The sequence below is a fragment of the Heloderma suspectum genome, chromosome 1 (genome assembly GCF_057233095.1).
Source record: "Heloderma suspectum isolate Gila_16-S chromosome 1, 16-S_ref, whole genome shotgun sequence".
Lineage (NCBI taxonomy): Eukaryota > Metazoa > Chordata > Lepidosauria > Squamata > Helodermatidae > Heloderma > Heloderma suspectum.
In genome coordinates, this window is record NC_139458.1 from 252,130,661 (window position 1) to 252,157,046 (window position 26,386).

General features: G+C 45.2%; 1 protein-coding gene across 12 annotated transcripts in view; it reads right to left on the minus strand.

Moving 5' to 3' along the window:
* Positions 1–3,736: 3,736 nt before the first annotated feature.
* Positions 3,737–26,386, minus strand: part of MACROD2 (mono-ADP ribosylhydrolase 2) — a 1,364,729-nt gene continuing 1,342,079 nt past the window's right edge. For 11 of the 12 annotated variants that reach the window (XM_084824196.1, XM_084824178.1, XM_084824167.1 and 8 more), the window contains 3 exons: positions 19,761–19,847; positions 14,167–14,235; positions 3,737–4,531 (listed from right to left, as the gene is read on the minus strand). In XM_084824196.1, coding sequence (XP_084680322.1) covers positions 14,174–14,235; positions 19,761–19,847 — 149 coding nt within the window. In that variant the 3' untranslated portion in view covers positions 3,737–4,531; positions 14,167–14,173. The remainder of the gene's footprint in view (positions 4,532–14,166; positions 14,236–19,760; positions 19,848–26,386) is intronic. The other variant, XM_084824110.1, reaches the window with a different exon arrangement.

Sequence of the window (26,386 nt, forward strand, 5' to 3'; positions counted from 1 at the left end):
CAGCAGAAATTTGAACAACTTTTTGTGCTTCTGTATGTTTTTTCTACACTCCTCCCGTGCATAGCTGGTTCTCCTTTTTCTCCTTGTCTGTTCCTTTCTCAAACTTAATCCCAATGATGTTTGGGGGTATTTGGATGCCAAAAGGCAGCCATCACTCTCTACTGCAGTACATAGATCAGAGAACAAAACATGAATTAGATCTATATAACTTTGACATCACTGTAACAACAAAATGGGAAAGCAATTGATTCTTTTAAAACCTGCTTCATATAGGCATTACTCCAACCTTCCTACAGAAATGGAATTCTTCAGTCTGTGTTATTTTAAGCAAAATGCATGAAGGAATATTTCAGAAATATTTCATACTGCCCCTGCCCCCAATCTCTTGTGGGATTTTATTTGCGAAGGGCCATAGCTAAGGATGTAAAATTGGTTCCATCGGTGTCTCTCAGATTGTGAGATGTCTTTTGTTCTGTCATCCATTCATTGGCAGAATTGGATTTTTTCCAATTTCCCAAATTTGCATTTGTGAAAACGCGCAAATCCCTTCCAAAATGTGAAAATGCTCCCAAAATGCTTTAGCCTTTGGGGGAAATGTGCAATTTCATCTGGTGTGTTTTTCTTTTTCTTTTTTTACGTATTTTTCTATGACTAAATTTGCATAAAATTCCAGAAAGTAAAAAAAACTGGACTGCAAGTCCACAGAATCCGTACAATACCGGGAAAGCCAATCTGCTATGGAATTTGCAGGTCAGATTCATAGAAATCCAAACTCATTTGATTCAATTGAGAATTTCTCCAACATCCCTAGTGCAACCTTCCCCAACCTGGTGCCCTCCAGATTTTTGGACATCAACTCCACCCACCCTAGCCAGCTTAGTTAATGGTGGGGATCCTGGGAGTTGTAATCCAAAACATCTGGAGGGTGCCAGGTTGGGGAAGGCTTGCTTAGTGTCAGAGCACATGCTTCGCATGCAGAAAGTCTCTGGTTCAGTCTCCAGTTAGAAAAGACTCCTGCCTGAAACCTTGCCATTGCCAGTCAGCATAGACCCGGGCTTTGGGGGCCATGAGCACATTTGGCAATGGGAAAAACTGTCCTGGGCACCATCACAGAATGGCTGCTGTAGGAGACATGGCAAAGGACAAGCAAGATACCCAAAAAGGCTGATGCACAATGCTGGGGGTGTTGAGCCACAACAAACTGAACTCCTTTGAACTCAGTTTTCAGCACCAATAGAAACCTATTTCACAGCAATCTCAACTGCTGGTAAGAAAACGTGTTAATTTTTTAAAAAGGAAAAAAAAAGTGGGAGGGAGAAAACCTTGTTGGATGCTAACAAAGGTGCCTGGGTGTGCATTGCTTACCCCTGGAGTAGACAATACTGAAGTAGATAGACCAGTTGTTTGACTCAGTTTAAGACAACTTTCTATGTTAGTTTCTTGATTAATTCAGGCTATTTAGAGGAACCATTTGATGCTGACATACATTGTCTGCAATCAACGGATCCTCTTGTATGACCCTGGGCTACACGTGCAGATTGCCAAACAGCACCAGTCATCGGAGAGATGGTGAAGAGAGGAGAAGGATCTCATACATCTCCAACCCTGCTTTTTAAAAATATCTTCTACTATAGAGTCTAACAAAATCTACTCAGGCTACATTGGCATGTGCCCATATAGGACTAGCCAAAGGAAAATAGGAACTGTATTAATGCCTACATCATTGTCTTAAAAGCAGCCCTCTAAACACATACAACTCTATGGGCCTTTATGAGACAATCATAAACCAAATCTGAAACCAGATGGTTGATATTTAAGCTCCAATCGTATGCACACTTTACTGCAAGTAAGCCCCACTGAACACCGTGGGACTTACTTCTGAGTAAATACGCATAGGAGTGCAATGCTCATCTATCTTTTCCACCTTCCTGTTTTGAGCTCTCCATCTTTGCTTCACACTTTGCTACAGTAGCCTGATGCAAAGATTACAGAACCAGAAAGAACCCCCACAAGAGCAGCATGTACACAAATGCAAACTAGTAAAGACTGCCATTTGGGCAGCCCCATTTATACTGCATGTGTATGTTGGGGGTTTAACCCCACAAGTTACCCTTTTCACGCATGGATCAAATCAGGCAAGGTGTTCCATGCGCTGAAGGTTGCTTGCACATGCAGACTGCTTTTGCTAAATTGGGATAATTTGTGATGCCCAGCTAGCTAGTCCTTTGATCACTGTAAGTAGAATCTACCAGAAATGACAAATTAGTACAAAGAGAACTGGGGTGAGGGGGGATATAATAGCAGGAAGAGAGATCTCCTATTCCACTAAGCAGGAATGGAAAAGAGGCACAGGAGCTCCATGGGTAAATGGGAGACTAAAATACATTCTTCCTAAGAGTAGCAAAGTATCAGATGACGTGGATCTAAATGTAACTCTGATAATTTATTATATATTGAACTGAGGTTCATATTAATGCTGATGATATTAACATCTATGTGATTCCATAAATAAAGTTCCAGACACCACAGCAACGGATAGTTCAAAAGGACAGAAAAAATAGAAGTGTAAAATGTCACCCTTCCATAGCACAGTGGGTTTTTTTTTCATACACAGATATTGCTCTTTAGGCAACACAGCTATAGATCAAATTTAAAACCAATCTTTGCTTTTTTTATCTGCCCACAAATGGCATGTTGCGAACTAATTTGTATTTTCTTATACAGCTGTGGAAGCTTAAACAATATTTGCTACCTTATGCCAGACTCATGTTGAGGAAACTTACAGAATGAGTGGGGGCAGTCAATTTCAGCTTCCTTTCATGCACACCCCCCTTTGTTCAGTTTTTTGAAAGCCAGAAAATTCTTATTTTAGGACTTTGGAGGATGGCGTGTATGCATAATTAAGTAAAAATCAGAATTTCCTAATATAAAAACATTCCTCTAATTTTTTTTAACAGCAGTTGGAAAGTAGTTTACAGAATATCAAACCCTGGAGCCATGCTGTGTGTTCTTTCAATCTTGCAAGTAGGGTATCAGTTTAATTTACAGTGTAGATGAAAAATGAATGTAAATTTCTTTCTTTTTTAAAAGTTGAGCACAGCATTTGCTAGCAGAACAGATGACATATGGTACAACATTTGTCACCTGATAACTGTTAATTGCATTTTTATGTATTGCAAAGTGTGCATATTCAGTTGAAGATATAACAAGAGTTGACAGGAAAGTGTTAAAGCCACAAGCCATATTTTATAATGTGTTAGATGCAGAATATCTGCAATCCCTCTTACTCAGGGGGCACTGAAAACAAGAGGTGATTTAGTCATGTTCCAAAGCCAACAGGGGTGCTGACCTATTAGTAAACAATACAATATTGAGCTGTGCAGCAACACCATTAAGGCAGATTAAATGTTTCATGCCATGGGTAGATTAGCAAAGAATTGGCAAATCGTGGAGATTGATTGTCATATGAAAAGTCTAGTTAGTCAAAGAGAAATACCAGCTCTTAGAATGCTTACAAGCAGGATGTGAAAAAGAAACCAACCTCTGTTGCTTGGCAATGAAAGGTAAAGTCCTTCTGAGCATGGATGGTCCATTCTTAGGTATCATGACTCATACCCACTGATAGAGGTAATCTCCATGTATTCATTCTGTTATTAGCCTAGCTAAAACATAAGTCTGAGGGCCAATTCAAATGTCATTAGCTCCTATGTAGAGGCCACTGACAAACACTTTTGCATGGTGTCAGTTCTGTGCAGGGGTTGTAATGCTTGCCAGCCTCTTACCAGATGGATTAGCCCAATCATATGGCAGATCTTCACATGGAAATATTTTCCAGCCTCTGGCTTGTGTTAAGAGTCCCTGCATGGGATCTCAGCCCCAAGGAAGTGTTTTTTTGGCAGGTTCCATATGGGGGCAAGTGACCCGAAGTCTTTATTCACATTAAAATCTCTATGAATACCTTTCTTAAGCTGTTCTAATAAGCTTCTAACAAGATGAAATTATTATGCAGTGGCATTGGCAGGCTGACAGTACCAGTGGGACAAAAGGGACTGATATTGCTACCATCATTGCTCACTGTGTGTAGCTGCAGACCTAAGTGCTTTGTGATCACTCAGAACAAACCCTTAGACTTTTGAGGGGTTATGTTTAAAATGTCCTTGCACATGTCGCCTTGGAGAGAAATCATAACTGAGAAACAATATTTAGAAGCGAATAATATATATCTTTTGCAGAAGTACAGGGGGCTTAGGTTTTCAAAAAAAGATGCAGAAAATACAGGGATGAAACAAAGAAAACTAAACCAAGACACCACAACCAAAGTAGAGAAGCTTCATGTTGTTTTACTGAACAAAATGGAACACAGAAGAGAAATCAATGTAAAGAATCATTGTCCCTTAGTCACCCTCCCCTCCCACATCCCATTTTGCACTCCATGGCGTGCTGTTCCTGCTAGTCAAGAATGTTGTCATACAATGCACCAATGACTGCAGTTCTTGTCCCACATCCTGTTCTCTTCTCTCATCATGTTCTTCTGTGGAGACAGGGGAAAAAAGTAGTTCATGGAGTAAACAACTGAAAGTATACATTGCACAGAGGTCTACTAGAGCAGGGGGAGGCAGAAGAAAGATCTCCAGATGTTTTTGACTTCAACCTCCAGAAACTCCTGCCAGCATGGCCAGTGGTCAGGAATGCTGGGAGTTGAGGTCCCAAACATCTGGAATTCTACTTTCTGCCCACCTCTGTACTAAGGCAACTAAGTTGTATTTGACATATACTTTCTGAGGGCTGCTTCTGACATTACATTTTACAACTCCTGTTTTTATAAACATGTGCAAGGAAAAGGGAAGAGCAGGTTTCCTTATGCCTTATTTTTCTGTGGTTTTGCTCTGGCTGCATTCTGCTCCACCTACCTTCTGGTTCAACTTGTAGAACTTCTAACAATAATTTAGGAATTGGGACAGGAGCATTTTTTGCCACACTTCTCAGTTTGAATCTTTTTATCCTACAAGTTCCCAGTACACATCTTGTGGGCATATATGCACTTAAAACAGCTATGAAAACAGGATTGTGCTGCAACTCTGTGGTTGCTTCAAATTTCCTTTTTACAAATGTTTTAATCAATGAATGTATGCTCTTGGACACATTGGCAATCTATAAGCGGAGGAAGCAAATGGAAAACTACAACAAACTATGCATGTGTCTATCACTGCTTATCTAATAATCTGATTGCAAGCTGTGAGAAAACTTGCAACCACTCAAAAATATTATCTCCTTTTTTCTCTGAGGTTCTAATTAGGGATGGTGGAGAATTCCGCCACGGATTTCAGTGAGGCCGAATGCCAGTGCATTCAGCCCCCCGAAATCCGTGGCGGAACAGCCTCCTGCCCCCCCATGGAATCCCCCCCGGGACGGCACTGACCTGGGGTGGATGCGGCGGATTCGGTGGCAGCAGCAATTCCAGTGGTGGTGGTTCTGGCGGCGGCAGCAGCGGCGGCTGGTATCCTGGCCAGCCGCGGCTAGGCTGCTGCCGCCGCCATTGCCATCCTTGCAGCTGTGATAGGCTACGTAAGAATTTATGTAGCCTATCACGGCTAACCCCCCCCAAAAAAACCCAGCGTATGCAAATGGCAGCGGCTATAGCGGCCGCCATTTGCGTTCCCTATTTTTCGCTGATTTATCTTACGGAAATATTATCTTACGGAAATCCGGCTGCGGACGGCCCGGAGCCAGCTGTCGAGGATTCTGGGGGGGAAGACCGGATTGCCTCCCCCCCGTCGATATTCCGGGGGGAGGGATGGAGCGCCTCCCCCCCCACCGCGAAAGATTCCGCGAAACGGTGAGTTTCGTACATCCCTAGTTCTAATCTGATCAATATTATTTCGCACTTGTGAATTTTCACCACCACTTCCCATCCACCCTAGTAACTCTCGGCTTCCCCATGGCTTTACATATGTGCCACCAGCCAGCTAAACACTTCCTCCCTACCCTTGACCTCACTTGTGATACAGATGAAATGCATGTCAAATAACAGGTGAGAAAGGTTCGCAAAGTGTGGCATTTTTAAAACAGCTAGGGCGCTTCATTTATAAACGCTTGTATTCTTTAAAGACAAAATTGGTTGGTGCTTTGTTAAGGATAAAAAAAAAATCAATCACATGATCAGTGATTTACGGCAACACTTTAAATTGGTTGGGCTTATGGTTCAGGAGTTAATTTTTGTTGTTATTTCCAAATGGTTTTGAACTCACACAAACCCCTAATTCATTTTCCAACCATCTGCATTGGCTTTTGTAAAGATCACGGAATATACATGGCAGAAATGCGTGCCCTATCCTTGGGGTGTATGCAACTTTCCTGGGCTTTCATGTAAAGGGAAGGAGCCAGGTCATTCTTCTGTAAATTATGTAGTACGTATCAAAATAGGTGGACCATTTCAAAAAATCCAAGGAAGGAATGTTCATTTCTGTGAGACCTGAGCATACGCAACAGCTGATTTTGTCTGATGAATGCTGGCCACGCAGATGTAACGATGGGTCATCGACTTGAAACACTGAGTAATTAATTGCAATCAGGTTGCGGATATTTATGGGTGTAAGTACTCATCTCACAATAAAACAAGCATGAAGAATTGGTAAAACACATGTTCTGAATGTTATATTTCCTATCCCTTTTGACATCCATAGTTTTAACCATGAATGATTGCACTTAATTATGAGGAGGTTAGAGAGAAACCACAATTATCTCTGCACATCATCATCACCAAGTAATTAAAAGGTAAGCCCTGTATCCAAAGTATTGTTTAGCATCAGTTATTACTCTTGAATTGCCTAGAATTTTCTATGTAGTGTATCATAAACCTGTGTAGTGTATCATAAACCTGAATAACCTTTGCAGGAACTGAAAGGAAGAATTTTATCATACATACTTGGAATACTCTGCCCAGAAAGAGAAAGAGAGTTTCTAGCTGTCAAAGTATTAATCTTTCTAGTACATACTATTTTTAAAGGTTTCTGTGGAATGAAATGGGAGGACTCTGCTAAACATCACCTAATGATATATAAATATTAATTAGAGGAGGGTTTTTAAATGGTTGATCTAATTAGTGGTAGCTTAAATTTTCTTTAGTCCAGATAAAAGCTTTTTGATCAGACAAGGTGATAACATCAAACTTTGTAAAAGGTCTAGAATGAAAGGGATTCTTCGTTCTGACACTTTCCCATCTAGTTGAGGTCTTCTTTGCATGCCAATCAGATATGCAGACATACCTGGCGGGGTGAGAGAAGTCTTTCATGTCTCTTTCTCTCCCTCCCTTTCTCCAGGTTTCAGGCTTCTTCACCATTATGTTATCTTCTTATTATAAGTAAGTAATTATACTGCTTCATGTTTGGTTAAGTATACTTTTATCCTACTATCTTCATCTCTTCACTCACCATACTGGCTGAGTTTCTCATATATTTTATCCCTGTTACTTCTTTATTTGCCCCATTTTCTTGTTAGGTTTATCCAGTTGTCGCTCAACTGATGGAAAGCATCCACCAAAGGAAGAGGGAGGAAGGCGATTTTTTGCAACACTCCCTCCCCTCTGCAGCCCCCCCATCTGCTCCAAAAGGGCCCTCAACTAATGAATAGGGTTTGTACCCAGTTGAGGTCAAACATCTGGCAGAAGACATCCACCAGTGGAATGGGGAGGGAGGTAATTTTATACAATTATCCTTCGCCACAGAGAAATGGAACCTGCATGAAGTACCTATACCACCATCAGCAGACATTCTTTTAGACTTTAAGGCTACAATTCTATACAAACATTGTTGTTGTTGTTCAGTCGTTCAGTCGTGTCCGACTCTTCGTGACCCCATGGACCATAGCACGCCAGGCCTTCCTGTCCTGCGCTCTCTCCCGGAGCGTGCTCAAGTTCATATTCATTGCATCTGTGATGCTATCTAGCCATCTCATCCTCTGCCGTCCCCTTCTCCTTTGGCCTTCAGTCTTTCCCAGCATCAGGGTCTTTTCCAGGGAGTTTTCTCTTCGCATTAGGTGGCCAAAATATTGGAGCTTCAGCTTCATTATCTGTCCTTCCAATGAGCACTCAGGGTTGATTTCCTTTAGGATGGACTGATTTGACCGCCTTGCAGTCCAGGGGACTCGTAAGAGTCTTCTCCAGCACCACAGTTCGAAAGCATCAATTCTTCGGCGCTCAGCCTTCCTTATAGTCCAGCTCTCACAGCCATACATTACTACTGGGAAAACCATAGCTTTGATTAGACGGACCTTTGTCCGTCTAATCAGGTGATGTCTCTGCTTCTTACTATGCTGTCTAGGTTGGCCATAGCTTTCCTCCCAAGGAGCAAGCGTCTTTTAATTTCATGGCTACAGTCACCGTCTGCGGTGATCTTGGAGCCCAAGAAAGTAACATCTGTCACTGCTTCCATTTCTTCCCCTTCTGTATGCCAGGAAGTGATGGGGCCAGATGCCATGATCTTCGTTTTTTTAATGTTGAGTTTCAAACCAGCTTTAGCACTCTCCTCTTTCACCCTCAACAAGAGGCTCTTTAGATCCTCTTCGTTTTCTGCCATTAGGGTGGTATCGTCTGCATATCGGAGGTTGTTGATAATTCTCCCAGCAATCTTAATTCCGACCTCTGATTCATCCAACCCAGCATTTCTCATGATGTACTCTGCATATAAGTTAAATAAGCAGGGCGACAATATGCAGCCTTGTCGTACTCCTTTCCCAATTTTGAACCAATCGGTTGTTCCATGTCTGGTTCTGACTGTTGCTTCTTGACCCTCGTACAGGTTTCTCAGGAGACAGGTAAGGTGGTCTGGTACTCCCATCACTTTAAGAATTTGCCACAGTTTGTTGTGATCCACACAATCAAAGGCTTTAGCGTAGTCAATGAAGCAGAAATAGACGTTTTTCTGGAATTCTCTTGCTTTCTCCATGATGCAGCGAATGTTGGCGATTTGATCTCTAGTTCCTCTGCCTCTTCGAAACCCAGCTTGTACTTCCGGTAGTTCTCGGTTCGCATACTGCTGAAGCCTAGCTTGTAGGATTTTGAGCATCACCTTGCTGGCATGTGAAATGAGCGCAATTGTGCGGTAGTTTGAACACTCTTTGGCGTTGCCCTTCTTTGGAATTGGAATGTAAACTGACCTTTTCCAGTCTTGTGGCCACTGTTGAGTGTTCCAGATTTGTTGGCATATTGAATGCAGCACTTTAACAGCATCATCTTTTAGGATTTTAAATAGCTCGGCTGGAATACTGTCATCTCCGCTAGCTTTGTTGTTACTAATGCTTCCTAAGGCCCACTTGACTTCACTCTCTAGGATGTCCGGCTCAAGTTCAGTGACCGCACTATCATGGCTATCAGGGACATTCAGATCTTTCCTGTATAGTTCTTCTGTGTATTCTTGCCACCTCTTCTTAATCTCATCTGCTTCTGTTAGGTCCCTGCCTTCTTTGTCCTTTATCATGCCCGTCTTTGCACAAAACATTCCCTTGAGATCTCCAATTTTCTTGAAGAGATCTCTAGTCTTTCCCATTCTGTTGTTTTCCTCGATTTCTTTGCATTGTTCATTTAAGAAGGCCTTCTTGTCTCTCCTTGCTATTCTCTGGAACTCTGCATTCAGTTGGGTATATCTTCCCCTTTCTCCCTTGCTTTTCACTTCCCTTCTTTCCTCAGCTACTTGTAAAGCCTCATCAGACAGCCACTTTGCTTTCTTGCATTTCTTTTTCTTTGGGATGGATTTCGTTGCTGCCTCCTGAACAATGTTACGGACCTCCGTCCATAGTTCCTCAGGCACTCTGTCTATCAGGTCTAATCCCTGAAATCTATTCCTCACCTCCACTGTATATTCATCAGGGATATGATTTAGGTCATACCTGAACGGTTTAGTGGTTTTCCCGACGTTCTTCAATTTAAGTCGAAATTTTGCAAGAAGCAGCTCATGATCTGAGCCACAGTCAGCTCCAGGTCTTGTTTTTACTGACTGTATAGAGCTTCTCCATCTTTGACTGCAAAGGACATAATCAATCTGATTTCGATATTGACCATCTGGTGACGTCCATGTGTAGAGTCGCCTCTTGTGCTGTTGGAAAAGAGTGTTTGCTATGATCAGCATGTTCTCTTGGCAAAACTCTATTAGCTTTTGTCCTGCTTCATTTTGTACACCAAGGCCATGCCTGCCTGTTATCCCGGTGATTTCTTGACTTCCTACTTTAGCATTCCAATCCCCTATGATTAAGAGGACATCTTTTTTTGGTGTGAGTTCTAGAAGGTGTTGTAGGTCTTCATAGAACCGATCAACCTCAGCTTCTTCGGCCTCAGTGGTTGGGGCATAGACTTGAATTACTGTGATGTTGAATGGTTTGCCTTGGATTCGTACTGAGATCATTCTATCATTTTTAAGATTGTACCCCAGTACTGCTTTTCCCACCCTTTTGTTGACTATGAGTGCTACTCCATTTCTTCTAAGGGATTCTTGCCCACAATAGTAGATATGATGGTCACCTGAATTAAATTCGCCCATGCCTGTCCATTTTAGTTCGCTGATTCCCAAGATGTCGATGTTCAATCTTGCCATCTCATGTTTGACCACCTCCAGCTTACCTTGATTCATTGATCTGACATTCCAGGTTCCTAAACAATATTGTTCTTTACAGCATCGGATTTTCTTTTCACCACCAGACACATCCACAGCTGAGTGTCCTTTCGGCTTTGGCCCAGCCGCTTCACTCTTTCTGGCGCTACTTGGAAATACCCTCTGCTCTTCCCCAGTAGCATATTGGACACCTTCCGACCTGAGGGGCTCATCTTCCGGCGTCATCTCTTTTAGCCTTGTGATACGTTCCATGGGGTTTTCTTGGTAAGAATACTGGAGTGGGTTGCCATTTCCTTCTCCAGTGGACCACATTTTGTCAGAACTCTCTGCCATGACCTGTCCGTCTTGGGTGGCCCTGCACGGCATAGCTTATGGCTTCACTGAGTTACGCAAGCCCCTTCGCCACAGCAAGGCAGTGATCCATGAAGGGGATACAAACATACCTGGAAGTAAATCTCATTGAATTCAATGAGACTGACTTCTGGGTAGATATGTATAGGATTGCGCTGCAAGCCACTGTTGAGTCCCAACGTAGCAATGGGGAATCAATTATAGTTAAATTTGGTGCCGACTTGGATCAAGTCCAATAATAATCTAGCCCAGAATAGCCCCAAATCTAACCACGCCTAATAGCTGAGGTATTGCGGGACAGGAGTAGGGCAGGTTTTGAATAATTGCTCCCATCTTATGGCAGGTGAAATATTTACTCTTTCCTTGGGAATAAATTTTGCAAAGCCTCAACCACATTGTCTAATAATGAGAGACTTCCTCTTTTGGTTTTTATACCAGCCACTTGCTAATTTCATCTGACTCTTGTATTTCTGGAACAGAATAAATAATTCAGTTCAGCACTGTGTGAGAAAGAGAGTGTTTCCATTTAGATAAAAACAATTAATAGAAACTAGCTATATTTTTCTACTCAGTGGAGGGTCATAACCTTTGAAACCATTTCTAAAATGGCAAGCATGTGACAGCTTTATTTTTAGTATATAAACGCAGAGAGAGTAAGAGAGAATATGAATTAGTGGTAAAACAGAGTAGAAGAATTTCAATTGTAGCATTTTAATTGTTATATTGGGCAAGTTCACACATAATGACAGCCCATGGATTAAACAACCCATGAGCTGTCAGGGATGAGCAGAAGAGATTGGGTGTGATGCCTGCAGCACGCCAGCCACTTCCACTTTTAATCAACAACCTACAATCGGCTGGGTCATAGGTTGTTGAGCGTGATGTGTGAGCCTGGAGCACTAGGTTGTTTAGGGGTTAACCACTAGGTTATTTAGCCCGTAAACAACCCACGCTTCAGGTCCACACATCACGCTCAACAACCTACGACCTGGCCAGCCGATCGTAGGTTGTTGAATAAAAGTCGAAGTGGTGGGCAAGCAGGAGGAAGCACAACTGCTCTCTCCCACTCGTCCACAACAACCCATGGGTTGTTTAAACCATGGGCTGCCGTGATGTATGAACCAAGTCGTTGTGTGTGCTTTCCCCCCTTCTTTTTGCTTGACAGCCTTTAAAATGGAGACCATAACAGACTGTATTTCTCTTGCCCACCCACAGCATTGCAGCATATTGCCAATATACCAACAAGGACAAAAAGGCACACACAGTAATAAAACTCTTTAAAATCTCCCTGAGCTGCTACTGTTATCAAGCTTCTATATTTGGTCTTAGGTACCTGAAATCCCATTACGGGTATAAATAACACATCTTGCTAGTATATGATATTGATATCTTGTAATACGTATTGCAAAAGAAGAGGAGGGACATGTTTGTGTCTCTGCAATACCTGGCAGGGATCTCTGAATCGATTTTTATAATTAGGGCATGGCAGGGATTTGTCTTCTTTCATCCAGGCATGTCTTCCTTTCTATCTAGGAATCAAGCTGCTTATGTCTGTGCCCATACAGGTGTGCTCTCTTTGCTTTCTCCTGTAATCAAGCTCCGCAGTGGCACATCACTGCTTTTTCATAAAGCAGGGCAGTTCAAAAGGCAGTCTAGTCAGAAGAGGCATTCAGCAATGCAGAGCCAAGGGCATAACACGCTCATGACTCACACGTATTGTTCCTCGAATACAGATTTCAGACAGCCAAACTTAATTTAAGCCAGTATAAATTGCGTATCATTTCCCTAAGATGTAGTGTGATGCAACATGCTCATTCAGCTACTCCTAAATTGCTCACATTGACTCAGCTGGGATTTTGTTGATCTAACACACACACACACACACCAGATTTATTTGGCGATTCCTGTCCAACAGCTTTATATTTTATTTTACATTATATCAGTCACATGGTTTGATAGAAATAAATACCTTTAATCATAGCCCTCTTTTGCCCCCTTCTTTTTCCCATTTATAATTCTGCACATTATAAACTCAGTGATGAACGCTCATTTTCCACCTATATGATCCCTTATCTCTTATAAAAGGGATGGAGAACATGCAGCCCTCCACGTTGTTGGACTGCAACTCCCATCAGCCCCAGCCAGCATAACCAATGGTGAGGGATGATGGAAGTTGTAGTCCACCAACAGCTGGAGGGCCACATGCTCCCTAGCCCTTCCCTAACTTTTGGGGTTATTTATTTATTTATGTATTTATTGCATTATATCCCGCCTTTTTTCCTCCAAGGGACTCAAGGCAGCGTACATAATCCTCCTCCATTTTATCCTCACAACAACAACCCTGTGAGGTAGGTTGGGCTGAGAGTCTGTGACAGGCCCAAAGTCACCCAGTGGGGGAAACAAGGCTCACACCTTGTATAGAGCACGCACCATGTTTCCAAGCAGAATTGCACTTCTGCAAGGCTTCCTGGAGCACAATTCTGCATGGAAACAGGGCTCACGCTCCCCTCACAACTCGTTTCCCTGCTAAATTGATGCATTTTTTGCCACTGCTGCTGTGACAGCAAATGCAGTGGTGGCAACAGCAGGGGAACACGACAGGAACAGCCACGGTCCAGCATGTGGCCCACGATCCATGTGTTGCCCACCTCTGTACTACAAGGATCACATACACAAGGCAACGTATTTGCAGCAACCATAAAAATGTAGCATGTCACATGTGAAGTGATGCCAAGATCAATTCACAAAAGGCATTATTTTCTCTAGCATATGGAGAAATGGACGTGTGAATCGGGCACTACGTGGACACAACTGGCAGCAATTTCCGCAGTCGTGGAAGCTTGTTTTCCATTCTTTGCAAACAGAAGAATTGTTAGGGCTGTATCCTTGTGCGGGTTGGCTCACCCCTGTTATTTAAGCAAATGTGGAGTTCTTTATTCACACAAATATTCAGCCCCTTGACAGCTGGGACTGAACGTCTGGAGAATGCAACATCTCAGATGAACCAACGCTGAGAAAGCTCATCTGCAGACAATCCTTGATCTCTTCGATTCTAGAATTGTGAAATTCATGCTCTCATGCTTTTTTTTTTTTTTGGTGGATACATCATTTTCTTCCATAGGTACAAAACCTGAATACATATTATGTATGAATCAGCTCTTTTTTTCTTTCTTTTTTTTTAAGAACAACAGAAAAGAAAAATGAATAGACTTACCTACAGATTAATTTTCTTTCTGGGATTCTGTAGGTTCATCTATGTTTTCAACCTGACTATTCATTTCCACTAAAAACAAAGCAGTAAGATTATATTTCTGCAGTAACTGTAGTATTTGTTCTGAAAATAAGAATACAGTCCAGTTACTGAACTTAAACAATCCATTGCATAAGTACATTTCCAAAAGACTACATTTAGTATAGATTCATTTGAAGTGCTAACACCTATGTGAGAAACTCAGCCTTTCAAAACCCCAGTTTACCTTCTTTTAATAGGGATTTTGCCATTATTGCTGTGAATCCGGTTCTCTTCAGCCCTGATTTGAAATACCACCTTTGATATAATCACTAGGGTACTTTGGTGTCAGTCCTACATCAGGAATATTTAGATGCTGCAATGTTTTCTTTTCCAGCCTCATGCGATTGGAAAGATCCAATAGCTTCATCACAGCAGGACCTGACAGGCAACACAGTTTTATCAAGTACTACTGTCAAATGCTGTATAATGCAGGCCCAGGCAGCAAGTATACGTCCCACCTGCAAATGGCTTTATTTTGCATGCTTCCGTTCTCCGTCTCACTACCAACTGATGCTGTAATCCTATACACCAGGCGTGTGAGACCACAGGCCAAATCTGGCCTTCCGAGGTTCCTCAGGTGGCCCCACCCCCTTCCCCTGGCCCTGCCCCTTTCCCTAACTGCCGATTATCTGCCAATTATTTCCCAGCGTTTGCACAAGTTTTTCCCCATTCTAAAAGGTTAAAACATCTCTCCCAAAGCTTAGTTGCTGGCAATAACAGTGTCAAGCTAAAATATGCTGGCATTTTGGCCCCGTCTCCTTTTGCCTTTGGCCATGCTCACCACTGGAATGTGGCCCCCGAGAGCTTCTCTGAAATGGAATTCAGCCCTCAGGCTGAAAGAGGTTCCCCATCCCTGGTATATACTCTTGCCTGGGAGTAAGTCCCAGTGAAATCAATGTGGCTTATTTCTGAGTATACATATACAGAACTACACTGTAAACCTTCCACCACACAGGCCACAGAGCTCTATACAAAGATGTTCCTTCCTCTGGGCTGCTAATATATGCAGAAGTATTTCCACACATATATCCAAGACATGGCTGTGTGAGAGATTATACAGCAGCAATTTGTTTAGCCAGTGTTGACTGTCTATACTGTTGACAATGAGCACAATAACCATTTCAGTATCCTACCCGGTTAAGGAGCTAAACTGGGATGGAACTACAATTTCATACAGGAGCTGCGAGGTGACCATCCACTCAATAACCTTTTTCCAATGGGAAAGCAGAAATGGGCATCATAGCCAGCCAGGGAAATCAATAGCTCCCTCCTGCTTAGGTATTAAGGCAGTCGGGGGCATTGCCCTCCTAAATGAAGACCTTCATTATTTCCATCCATCCTATCTGAGCTTCAGCCTCCATGCTGGGAATGGGGCTAACTCAGGTGATTACTCGCCTTTTTTGATGCACCATATCAATGAGCAATGCCAACTGAAACTGGGATGGACACATCGTGGGTGAAATCTTTACTAAGTCATGTGACCCTGTAAAAGGGCCTATTTTCCACTCATATGCCAAGCAGGCAGAAAGGGAATGCAATTAACAATGAGCCTGAGCTGAACTTTTCTGGGATATTTAGCTCAGACTCATTTTAATCACAGAATACCTTATCACTCAGTTCCCTCTCCCTCATCATAGTGCATATTGTTGCAGTTTTATAAAAGCAAAAAATTGAGTTACCATATAATGCAGCTGTTTGTCATTAGAAATAATAATAAAAAATAATTCAGAGCAAAGGCTGAATCTCCTCTATGGCTGTACAATGGACAAGAGAGGTCTCTGAGGTATTAGTACTACCAAGTACACTTTTGCAGCCTTTCTTCTGAATTGTTTCTGTAGGATATAATGAAGCCCTTTAGACGCCCTTATAAACTCTTCATAAACTTTAATAACTTGTTCCTACAATAGTACTGTACTAACTTTCTGGAAGAAGCTGTTTTTGTACATTCATTGTTGTTACTGCGCATTGCCCTGGACAGCTCTTGACTGAAAGTTTTGAAATTGCCTGAATGACATTCATACCTGAATGGGAACTTTGGGGAAAAAAGAAGACCCCTCCCCTCCCCCCAAAAGTCTTTTAAATATGCTGGTTATAGGCTGTGAAGCATGTCTGCTTCTGACTCACTGTTGTTATATCAGTACACCTGCAAAGATTCTGTTGAATTGCTTGTGAATTATTCATCTATATTCTACTTCCCAACTTGCCAGGTTGTGTTTGGATGTGATGTTAAACCACTTACTTGTGTTTCATAGAATTTGTTCACTCTGTATAGATATGCAAAAAAGTAAGAGTTGTGGCAAAACTGGTCCTCAGTGTCCAGAAAAGCCAAATGTTCTTCCCACCAAATGTTCCTCAGTTTATAACTAAAACAAACCAGTGCTTTGAAGGAAACCTTTTGTTGTTGTTGTTGTTGCTGTTGTTGTTGATGATCTAATGCCTGATGTTAATGTTCTATCCAATTTCTCTTGATGAAATGCATAATTTTGATTAAGGGTACAATCATATGCATGTTTAGATAGAAAAAAGTGCTATAACTTCCAGAATGCCCCAGGCAGTCATGTTTTATCTGTCTAAACATGCATAGAATTATGGCCTGAATATATTAGTTCATGCTTCATTTGTTCTACAGATTTAAAAAAGGAAGCCAAATGAGTGGTATAAGTTAAAATACTTGGGAACTGCAGCCTAGTCAAGCAATAAATACTCATCTCCTCCGAACAGTTTGTCATTGCAAAGAGGGTTACTCTGGGCATCATATATTTATCTCTGCCTTTCTGCCTAGGTGATCTTCAGCTCAGTAAAACTTCCTGGAGTATTTTAAAGTCAGTACAAGAACCTTTCCCTTACTGGCTCACAGTACAATATTTGTTTATTATCATTGTAATCTAATTATAATAATAAATAATGGGATAATATCTTGACGTTCTGCTTAGAGTCACTCTGGTTGCTATGCTTAAAAATGCAAATAAGTGCTACCTCTTACTAATAAGCCACGGAGGCCACAGTTTAGAAGTGTGTGAATAGCGTCTTAGAAATGGTCCCCGTATGAAAGCAGAAGCGGGTGCTTTAAAAAGAAGGGTAATCCTCAAAAACAGTCTTCCTATTTGGGTGTTTTCCAGGTTTTTATCAGGCTGGGTTTAAAAGTGATGGCATGACTTATTCTTGGATAGATGTCAACACTGAAACGGTTAAGTCTAGCTTTGTAGACCAGCCTTTCCCAACCTCTAGATGTTTGGCACTTCAGTTCCCATCAGCCCTAGCCAGCATGGCCAATGGTCAGAAATGCTTGCAGTTGTAGCCCAAAACATATGGAAGGCACCAAGTTGGGGAAGGCTGCGGTAGACCTTAGGCTAGTCTGGAAGTCCCTAGGCATGTTGCTGAGGAAGGGTTGCTGTTAACATTACAGGACAGTCCCAGGGTCATAGGCAAGACTGAAGCCCAGCTCCTAAGCAGAAGCTGGGACCGGCAGTAGCCAATGCTGGCATGGCTGACAATGAGGAACATGGAGGGCTGAAGAGGAGGGGGAACCTGAAAAGGCAGGGTGCGTCACATAATCACCAGGAACTTGTGACCCCTTTAAGTCATCTCAGAGGGGTTCTGACTGACATGCAGCTGAGGCTTTACTAGGAATCTGGCAATCACTCTGTTTGATGGTAAGCATTGTGAATCCCAATGGCAAAGCCTCTGTCTCTCCCATAAGACAGGAGCTTGGATCCAGCTTCCTTGCTGCACCTGTGGAACGGATACCGCTGGCAGAACAGGAATTCTGCAACCTCTCCTCCCCCTTGCAGCCCCTCATATGCCCTCTCAATCACCTCCAGAGGGTCCCCCAACCCTCTTGAGCAAATTCTGAGGGCGCACAGGGGGCTGCAGAGGAGAGGATGTGGAAGTCTCACTTCACCAGTGGTATCCATTCCATAGGTTCAACTTGGAAGCCGGATCCAAACCAGGGTGACTGGGGCATGGGAGCAGAGCAAACTAAAAAATAACCCAGAGGAAGGTAGGTGGAGAAGACAAAGGCCTGAGGAAAAGACAGGTGGAAGAGACAGGAAGTTTGGGCACGAAGGTGGCTATCAATAGGAAAGGTGGCTGTGAAAAAAAAACCCTACAGACACTGCTTGACAGAAATGAGGGGAAAGAGGGAGACATGGCATGCCAGGGGGCCAGTTGAGAGTCAGTCTCGCTTATGGTTAAGCTGAAAGAAACAGAGTCAAACAAATACATGAGAAGGAAGATCGATATACCATCATTACAGAGCTGGCATGCTCAACCCTTGTCTCTGCACCATCACAGAAAATGGGTGTGTTGAGGCTGGCGGAGAGATATTTTTCAGCTGACATTGGCCAAGAGTAGACTGTTAGGCCAGTCTTTTCCTAATATCGCTTTTATAGGCTTGGAAAGTTTAAACCTGGTCCAGTCCTTGAGACGGATTTGGAAACTGCAGCTAGTGCAGAATTTGGCAGTTAGGTTACGGGGCAGCCTACTGCAAGCATGTTATACCTTTGCTCAGAGAACTGCACTGGCTGCCAATATATCACAAGCCAAGTGCAGGGTCATGCTATTTACACATAAGGCCCTAAACAATTTGGGACTAGGCGACTTGAGGGAGTGCCTTCTCCTGCATCAACCAGAGATGTACCTGTGTGTAGCACCCCGCCTTCTCTGCTGTAGCACCCCACCTTCAGAATTCTCTCCTCCCTGCAGTGTGGCAGGTGCCATCCTTGACTATGCAGTGAGGCGGCTGTTGAAAATGCACCTGTAATACCCAGGCATTTGCTGATTTTAATACCTAGATTTTCTTTGCTGTTTATACCTTTGTATTACATTTTAATTGTTGCTTCAATGCAACAATGTACACCACCCTGTGATTTGAAAATGAAGGGTAGTATATACATATTTTAAATATATATATATATATATACATACATACATACATCCATACATACATCGTATAGGCCTGCAAACTCAACCATAGCCCACAGGTGTTTGGAATGAGCTAACAGAATCTTGTGTGTGTGTGTATGTTTTTAATAGAAAGAGATATAGTGAAGAGAACAATGACCTTCTCTAAATTCGAATGGAGCTAATTTTTAATGCTTATCCCCGAGTAGCGGTTGACTTATTTTAAAAGCACACCAGGAGACTGTGGGGAGGGAAGTGAAAACAAAAGCATAACATGCTTTTTTGTGTTTTTGTGTGTATTTTCTCTACAGCTGAGCTTCTCACAGTGATGGAGTTATTGGCATGGACATGTTTGCTCCAATCCTATGCTTGACTGCTCCTGCATCTGTCCCATCCAAATTACAATTGCAGAACGGATGGCAATATTGCATTCCCTGTGGCTAGCAGGGCTGCCAATTTCTTGCATAATCCAGACTTGTTGTAAACTGCTTTTGAATGAATTAATAATATCACCTTCTACCTGTGCATCGAATGGTGGTTGGACTATGGTGTGGTTTTGACTTCTTTGAATGTGCCATTTATCTCACAATAGCAAACGTTCTTTGGAAGCTTACCATCACTACTTGAAATGTTTTCTGTATCACATGGACCTTCGGGCTGCATGGGCTCTGGAGTCTGCTTCCCTTTCCCTTGCTCTGCTCCTTCACAAATGGCAAAGGAGAGAAAAAACAACATGCAGAGTATTTGATTAAATTACCATTCACAGACTCTCCGTGTCCATTGTTTTCTTGTCATCACACTCAGCTTTATGAATGCCACAGTTACCGCTGTGGTGGTCATTCAGGGAAAGGGAAAGGGTTGCTATGAAAAAGGATAGTGAGGGACGCATGGTTTAAAAGAGAATTACTTCAAAACTCATTAGTGATTTGTACTTTTTTGTAAGTACAATGATTAAAACTTACACCACACGATGGACTTTTGTCTGCTCCGCCTGACCTTCTCTGACCATTCTTGAAGAAACTCCTTGTAAATTACAGTATGGGATGGGCACCTAATCGCATTTTGAAAGCTTTCCTCTAGCGAGCAGAGCTCAAATGGATGTTCTCCAAGAGTATGCACACTGAGCAGTCATACACAAATTTAGGGAAATGTACTTGATGGCAGACACTCCAGATTTATTATTTCTTGTTCCTCAGACATGCTGGGAAGCTCTGGTTGAAACTCTTTACAATTCTTAAAAACACACAACCATGGGGGGAAAGGGGCCTTTTCTGTTTTGTGCTCTCTTCTTTCACATTTCTATCATTTAGGATTTCTGAGAGACCAATTGTTAGCTAACTTCCATGAAGGCACTTGCTTAGTTTGTGGCAAATATCAAGCTTGCCATGCCTACCCTGTGGCTGAGCTATAGAAGTCAAGCAACTGGTTGCTAAGCAATCAGCTGAATTTGGAGAGGGAAGTGACTGCACAGATTGAACATTTCAAAATGTAACACATTAAACACAAGTCATTTATCTTTCCTACAGTTGGGACAGAAAAAGAGCTGAAAAGTCACCCAACTCCTGGCACCAAGCTAAGGAGAATCTTGGAAAGGCAAGTAGAAAGGAAGAGAGGAGTGAGACTGAGAACCCCTAGCCTTAGATATATAACTCAGTCATAAAGAAGATCCCACACCTTCCTCCAAGGAGCTCAAAGTAGTGTACATGGTTCTCTCATCTACCCACCCAAAGTTACCTTCATAACAACCCGGTGAAGTAGGATAGGCTGAGAGATAGTGATTGGCCCAAGGTCACCCAATGTGCTTCATGGCTCAAAGGGGATTTCAACCAGGATCTATTCAGTTCTACTTCAGCATTCTGTCTACTACACCACACCTTAAGGCCTAATCAGGTGATCCTTATCCGTGTAGGCTGAACACGTGAGGAGGGGGAGGGAAAATGAAAGCAAAAGGGTGATGAAAGTGATTAAGGGGGGGCTAGTGTGCTCCCCCTCCTTCTGTGTTTACTCTCCCCAGATTAGGAATGCTTGAATAGGGTTATAGATTCAAGGCATTAAGGCTTTGAATTAAGGCTATCTAAATACTGGTACTCCTCCTAGATTGGGACAACAACAAAAAAGCCACAAAAGCCTGGAATGGTTGTGAAGACATGGTTTACTTCAGTAGAGTTCTCCACTGATTTATGCCCTACCCGGCGCCAGCTTGTCTGGCTGAAAGGGGGGGGGGGCATTGCGGGCGGGTGGGGTGATAAGACGTATGGGCCTCTGATTGGTGCACCCCAGTCGCACCACCAGTCAGGGAGGAGCGGGCCGAGTTGTTTTAAACTCGACCCCCCTCCCTATCTCAGCTCTTTGGCGCGACGCAGCTATTGAGAACTAAAGACTCGCCTGGATTCGACGAGGGATTCTCGCCTGCTGGAGACCGGCTTCGTCGTAGTCTTTCCAGCCACCTGGACTCAGCGTGCTTCTGCGCGCCAAAGCTTCTCTTCACGCGTGGCTATCGAGTTGCCAACACTCGCGGTGGGTCTCGTGCGCTCCGGCGCCGCTCCCTCTGGGACGGCGCCCGCTGGCCGTCAGGAGAGCCAACGTTACTGGTGATATCGTGTCCACCCCCCCTTCCCTCCCTCCCTGCCGGCTCCTTTCCTCAAGCGTCCGCTGCAGCCCCAGTTTGGCCGGCGGCGCAGCAGCGGCGCTCGAGCACGTGATCTCTCTTCTTCGCGGTCTAAACGCCGGCCGCAGCTCCTAGTTTGCGTGCCTGGGTAAGGCGCCTTACCCCTTCCTGGGGGTCCGGGTGGGGCGGCGTGCGCCCGCCCGCCTAGCCCCTCGGCCTTTGTTCACCCCCCCAATCACCTCCCTTGCCTGCCCGCCCGCTTGATCGCCCGCTCCCTCGTTCCTTTGCCTGCCTGCCCGCCCGCTCGCCCGCTCGATTGCCTGCCCGCTCGATCGCTCGCCCCATCGTTCCTCTGCCTGCCTGCCCGCCCGCCCGCCCTTTTTGTTGCCCGGCTGGCCGGCTGGCTGGCCGGCTCCTGGCCTGTCTGCCGGCCGACGTATTGGTCTGCCGGGCTCGCCTTCCGCCGGCCTCCGTGGCCTTTTGCTTACCTCGCCGGGCCTCGGAGGCGTTGGTGGCGGTGAGGTGCGGCGACGGCGCGCGTTGAGCGCGTCACCCGCGTTTGTCAGCTCCGGCTGTCCTGGCAGCTGCGTGCCTGCCTCCCCCCCCAGCTCGACAGCTTAGACTGCCTGGTGGGGAGGGGAGTCTGGCGGCAGGGCCAGGGGCTAAGTGTTTCCCCCCCAGTGCCTTGCTATTCTCCTGTTGGCATCGCCCCACCCAAATAAATAAATAAATAAATAAATTTAATTACTTAAACAATCAAGCAGCCGTGGCTGCCAGTCTGGCTCCTCCTGAGCTAGGGCGCCCTCAGCTGAGGGTGCCCGCGCTCAAGCGTGTTTCCTCCCCCCCCCCCCCAAAAAAACACCAACTTTGCTGCACCTCTTAAGCTTTAATCTCTCAGTCAGGAACGCGTATCCGCTGATTGTGAAGATTGTGTGATAGCTGCCTGTTGCCCGGGGTGCCCACTTGCTTACTCTCCGATAACAGCTAAGCTTAACTTACCTTTTGCATCATGCCTCCCAAGAAGGGCCAAGATGGTAAGAAAGGTAAGGGGAGGGCCCCTCCCCCCTCCCCAAAAGGCCGCTGCCAAGGCCTGATTCTGAGTCTGATGAGGACTCAGACCCGGTATTGTCATCAATTCTTTCTCGTTTGGAAGCTGCTGAGCGTTCATCGGGGATACCTCTCCCTCCCCCAGCCAGGCCCCAAAAACCCTCAGCGGTCCAACCTAAGCGAACGCAGCAGCAGACACAACGCTCGTTGCTTCTTTCTATTTCAGCTCGTCTAGACGCTATTGAGGCATCCACCTCCTCTTCCTCGGCTCTTCCAGAAGGTGCACCGCCTTCAGTGGAGCTCCTCCCTTCTGTGGCCTCATCTTCACTGGGCGCACAAGCAGCAATGTCGGTTTTTCCAGCTAGGGATCAGAGCACACCTACGATTGATACAGGTGAGACTGCTTTGGCACCTCAATTTGCATGGCCGGGCATGGGACAAATCACCCCATGGGGTTGGTTGCTGTGGTTTACTCTTCAGGGTGGCCCAGTTCCCCCTCTCTCACTTGCTTCAGTTACTTCATCCTCCCCAGTTAGTACTCTCCAGCCCATTGCCTCGGCCTCAACTCTCAGCTCAACTGCTCCGGTGGCTAGCCCACCTAATTCAGTGGGGCCTGGCGCTTCATTCCCCTTAGCAGGAGATGCCACCACGTCAGCTCCGCCACTGCTCCAGCCTCATCCAATTAACGTCGCCTCCGCCAGTGTTTGGCAGGGGCCCGCCTGTTCTTTTCAGGACCCCCTGGCTTCCCTATCTCCTCCTCTCCTAGCCCCACAGTTGTCCTCAGTTGACCCATGCGCCAACCTGAGTAGAGGATCTATGCCCACTGGTGCTACTTCCTCCCCTAGTGGTTTTCACTTAACCATTGCCACCACAGAAAAGATTCTGCGGGGTGAATTTACCGATGTCTTTGCCCTGCTCTTTCGTGAGCCCGAACCCAGCGATAAAGATAGGACCCGTGACCGAGATCCTGAGCGGAGCAAAGCCCGCAAAGTGCCTCGCACCTGGGCGAACTGGTTGCCAGGTTTTTTAATTTACGCTGGCATCCTCCAACAGAGATTCCCTGAGAGGGCTTGGGTTCTCACCAAATACCTTGACATAATATACAGGGCTTACACCGAATATGAAGGGAGTGCATGGCTGGCCTACGATGAAGCCTTTCGTAGGAGGGCCGCCATTGATCCCTCCATGCGCTGGTATCTGAAGGACCAGGACCTTTGGCTCCAATTCATGACCCCTTCTAGGCCAGGCTTCGGCGACAGGACCGACAGTGGCCACATCCTGGCCAAGCTGTCGCCCGCAATAGCCGTTAGGCCTATTGCGGGTCCAGGGGTTCAACACCGCTGGCTGTGCTGAGAGTTCAGCTCCAAAGGTTCCTGCTCCCGAAACCCATGCCACTTCCGGCACGAGTGCTCTCTTTGTGGCGGTCAACACTCCTGCTCCTCCTGCCCGAGAGCCAGAGGTTGGAGAGGTTCCCCAAGGGATGGCCGTGGTGGCAGAAAACATGGCGGTGGGCACCCTCCCCCTCACAAAGGGCCCCAGCCCAGTTAAGATTCTTCCGCTCCTTCAACTTCTAAGGCGTTACCCAAATCGTCGGGCAGCGATCTACTTGGAACGCGGCTTTACACTGGGTTTCAGGATCCCCTTTATGGGTCTGCGAAAGCCGTATTTGACCGGTAACCACCGGTCTGTTCTTAGCATGCGGCGCTTGGTGCAAGACAAAATTAACAAAGAAGTTCAATCAGGTCGGGTCATTGGCCCCTTTTCCTTGCCCCCGCTACCCAACCTGCGGATTTCCCCTTTGGGAATTATCCCCAAGAAATCACCTGGTGAGTTCAGGTTAATTCATGACCTCTCTTTCCCCAAAGGTCAGTCTGTTAACGATGAAATCCCAGATTCCCTATGTTCCATGCGTTACACTTCCTTCGACACTGCGGTAGCCATGATAAGAGCCCTGGGCCGCGGGGCATTGATGGGCAAATGTGATATCAAATCCGCTTTTCGCATTCTGCCTATCAATCCTCTGGATTTTGATTTGCTGGGATTTTCCTTCCAGGTCAAATTTTACATCGACTGCACCCTCCCTATGGGATGCTCCATTTCTTGCGCCATGTTTGAAACATTTAGTACCTTTCTGGAATGGGCCATACGGGATAAGACGGGCTGCGGCGATGTGGTTCACTATTTGGATGACTTCTTGTTTGCTGGACCCGGGGACAGCAGTCAATGCTCTGACCTGATTAAGGCATTCATATCCCTGTCCTCAGATTTAGGTGTCCCTTTGGCACACGAGAAGACAGAGGGCCCCGCTGTTACTTTGACATTCTTAGGAATCGAGCTCGATACCCTCGCACAGTGTTCTCGTCTCCCTCTTGATAAATTGCTGATACTTAGGAATAAGATCCAATCCATCTTGCACCTTCGTAAAGTCTCCCTTAGAGCCCTCCAAGAGATCGTTGGCCATTTGAACTTCGCTTGTAGGGTAGTGGCCCCTGGCCGCGCATTCCTGCAACGGCTCAGCTGGGCAATGCGGGATCTTCGACTACCGCATCATCGCACCAGAGTCACCTCCGCTATGCGCATGGACCTGCGGGTATGGCTTAAATTTTTGAGAGACTTTAATGGCATCTCCTTTTGGAGGCGTGAGTTACTTCTAGGAGCCGACATGCAGATCCATTCGGATGCGGCTGGCACCTTTGGTTTTGGGCTAATCTGGCAAGACCGGTGGTGCCGGGGCCAGTGGCCAGAGAGCTGGGCTGCCGGCAGTATCTGTCGTGACCTCAGCTTCCTGGAATTCTTCCCCATTTACGTGGCTGTACATATTTGGGCAGAATTGATGGCCAACGCTGTCGCTCTTTTTTGGTGTGACAATTTGGCGGTAGTGCACGTCATTAATACTTTATCCTCCAGAAACCAAAGGGTTATGGAGTTAGTTAGAGCATTTACTCTCCAATGCCTACGCCACAACATATGGTTCCGCGCCCGCCACGTGCCAGGTCTGGGGAACCCTGTAGCCGATGCTTTGTCACGAAACCAGATCGACCGGTTCCGTGCGTTGGCTCCATGGGCACGTCCGCTGCCAGACCCCATGCCAGACGAACTGTGGGAGATTGGTGCTCTCAAGTCGAACACGCTATCCTGAATTCTATAGCCCCCAGCACTAGCGCTGCCTACGAGAGAGCAGGTAGGCAGTTTAGCACCTTCAGGTGTGGACTGCAGTTGCAGGATGTGTGGCCCTTACCTGTGGACCACTTGTTACAATTCTGTGTACATCTGCATAATAAGGGACTATCTGCTAGGACCATTTCGGGGAAGCTCGCCTCTTTGGCCTTCTGGGCCAAAGTGCGAGGGGTGGAGGACTCCACCTCAGATTTCCGAATCAGGAAGGCTGTGCAAGGCTGGGCACGGATGTCTCTCGCCCCGCCAGACTCCAGACATCCTTTGTCGCCAGTTATTCTTATAGGGCTTTGGGCATTGTGGCCCTCCATTTGCTCTTCTCCATACAAAGCCTCCCTCTTTCACGCTGCGGCCTTAACAGCCTTTTTGGGGGCCCTTAGGATTTCAGAACTGGTCTGGGCATCCAAATCC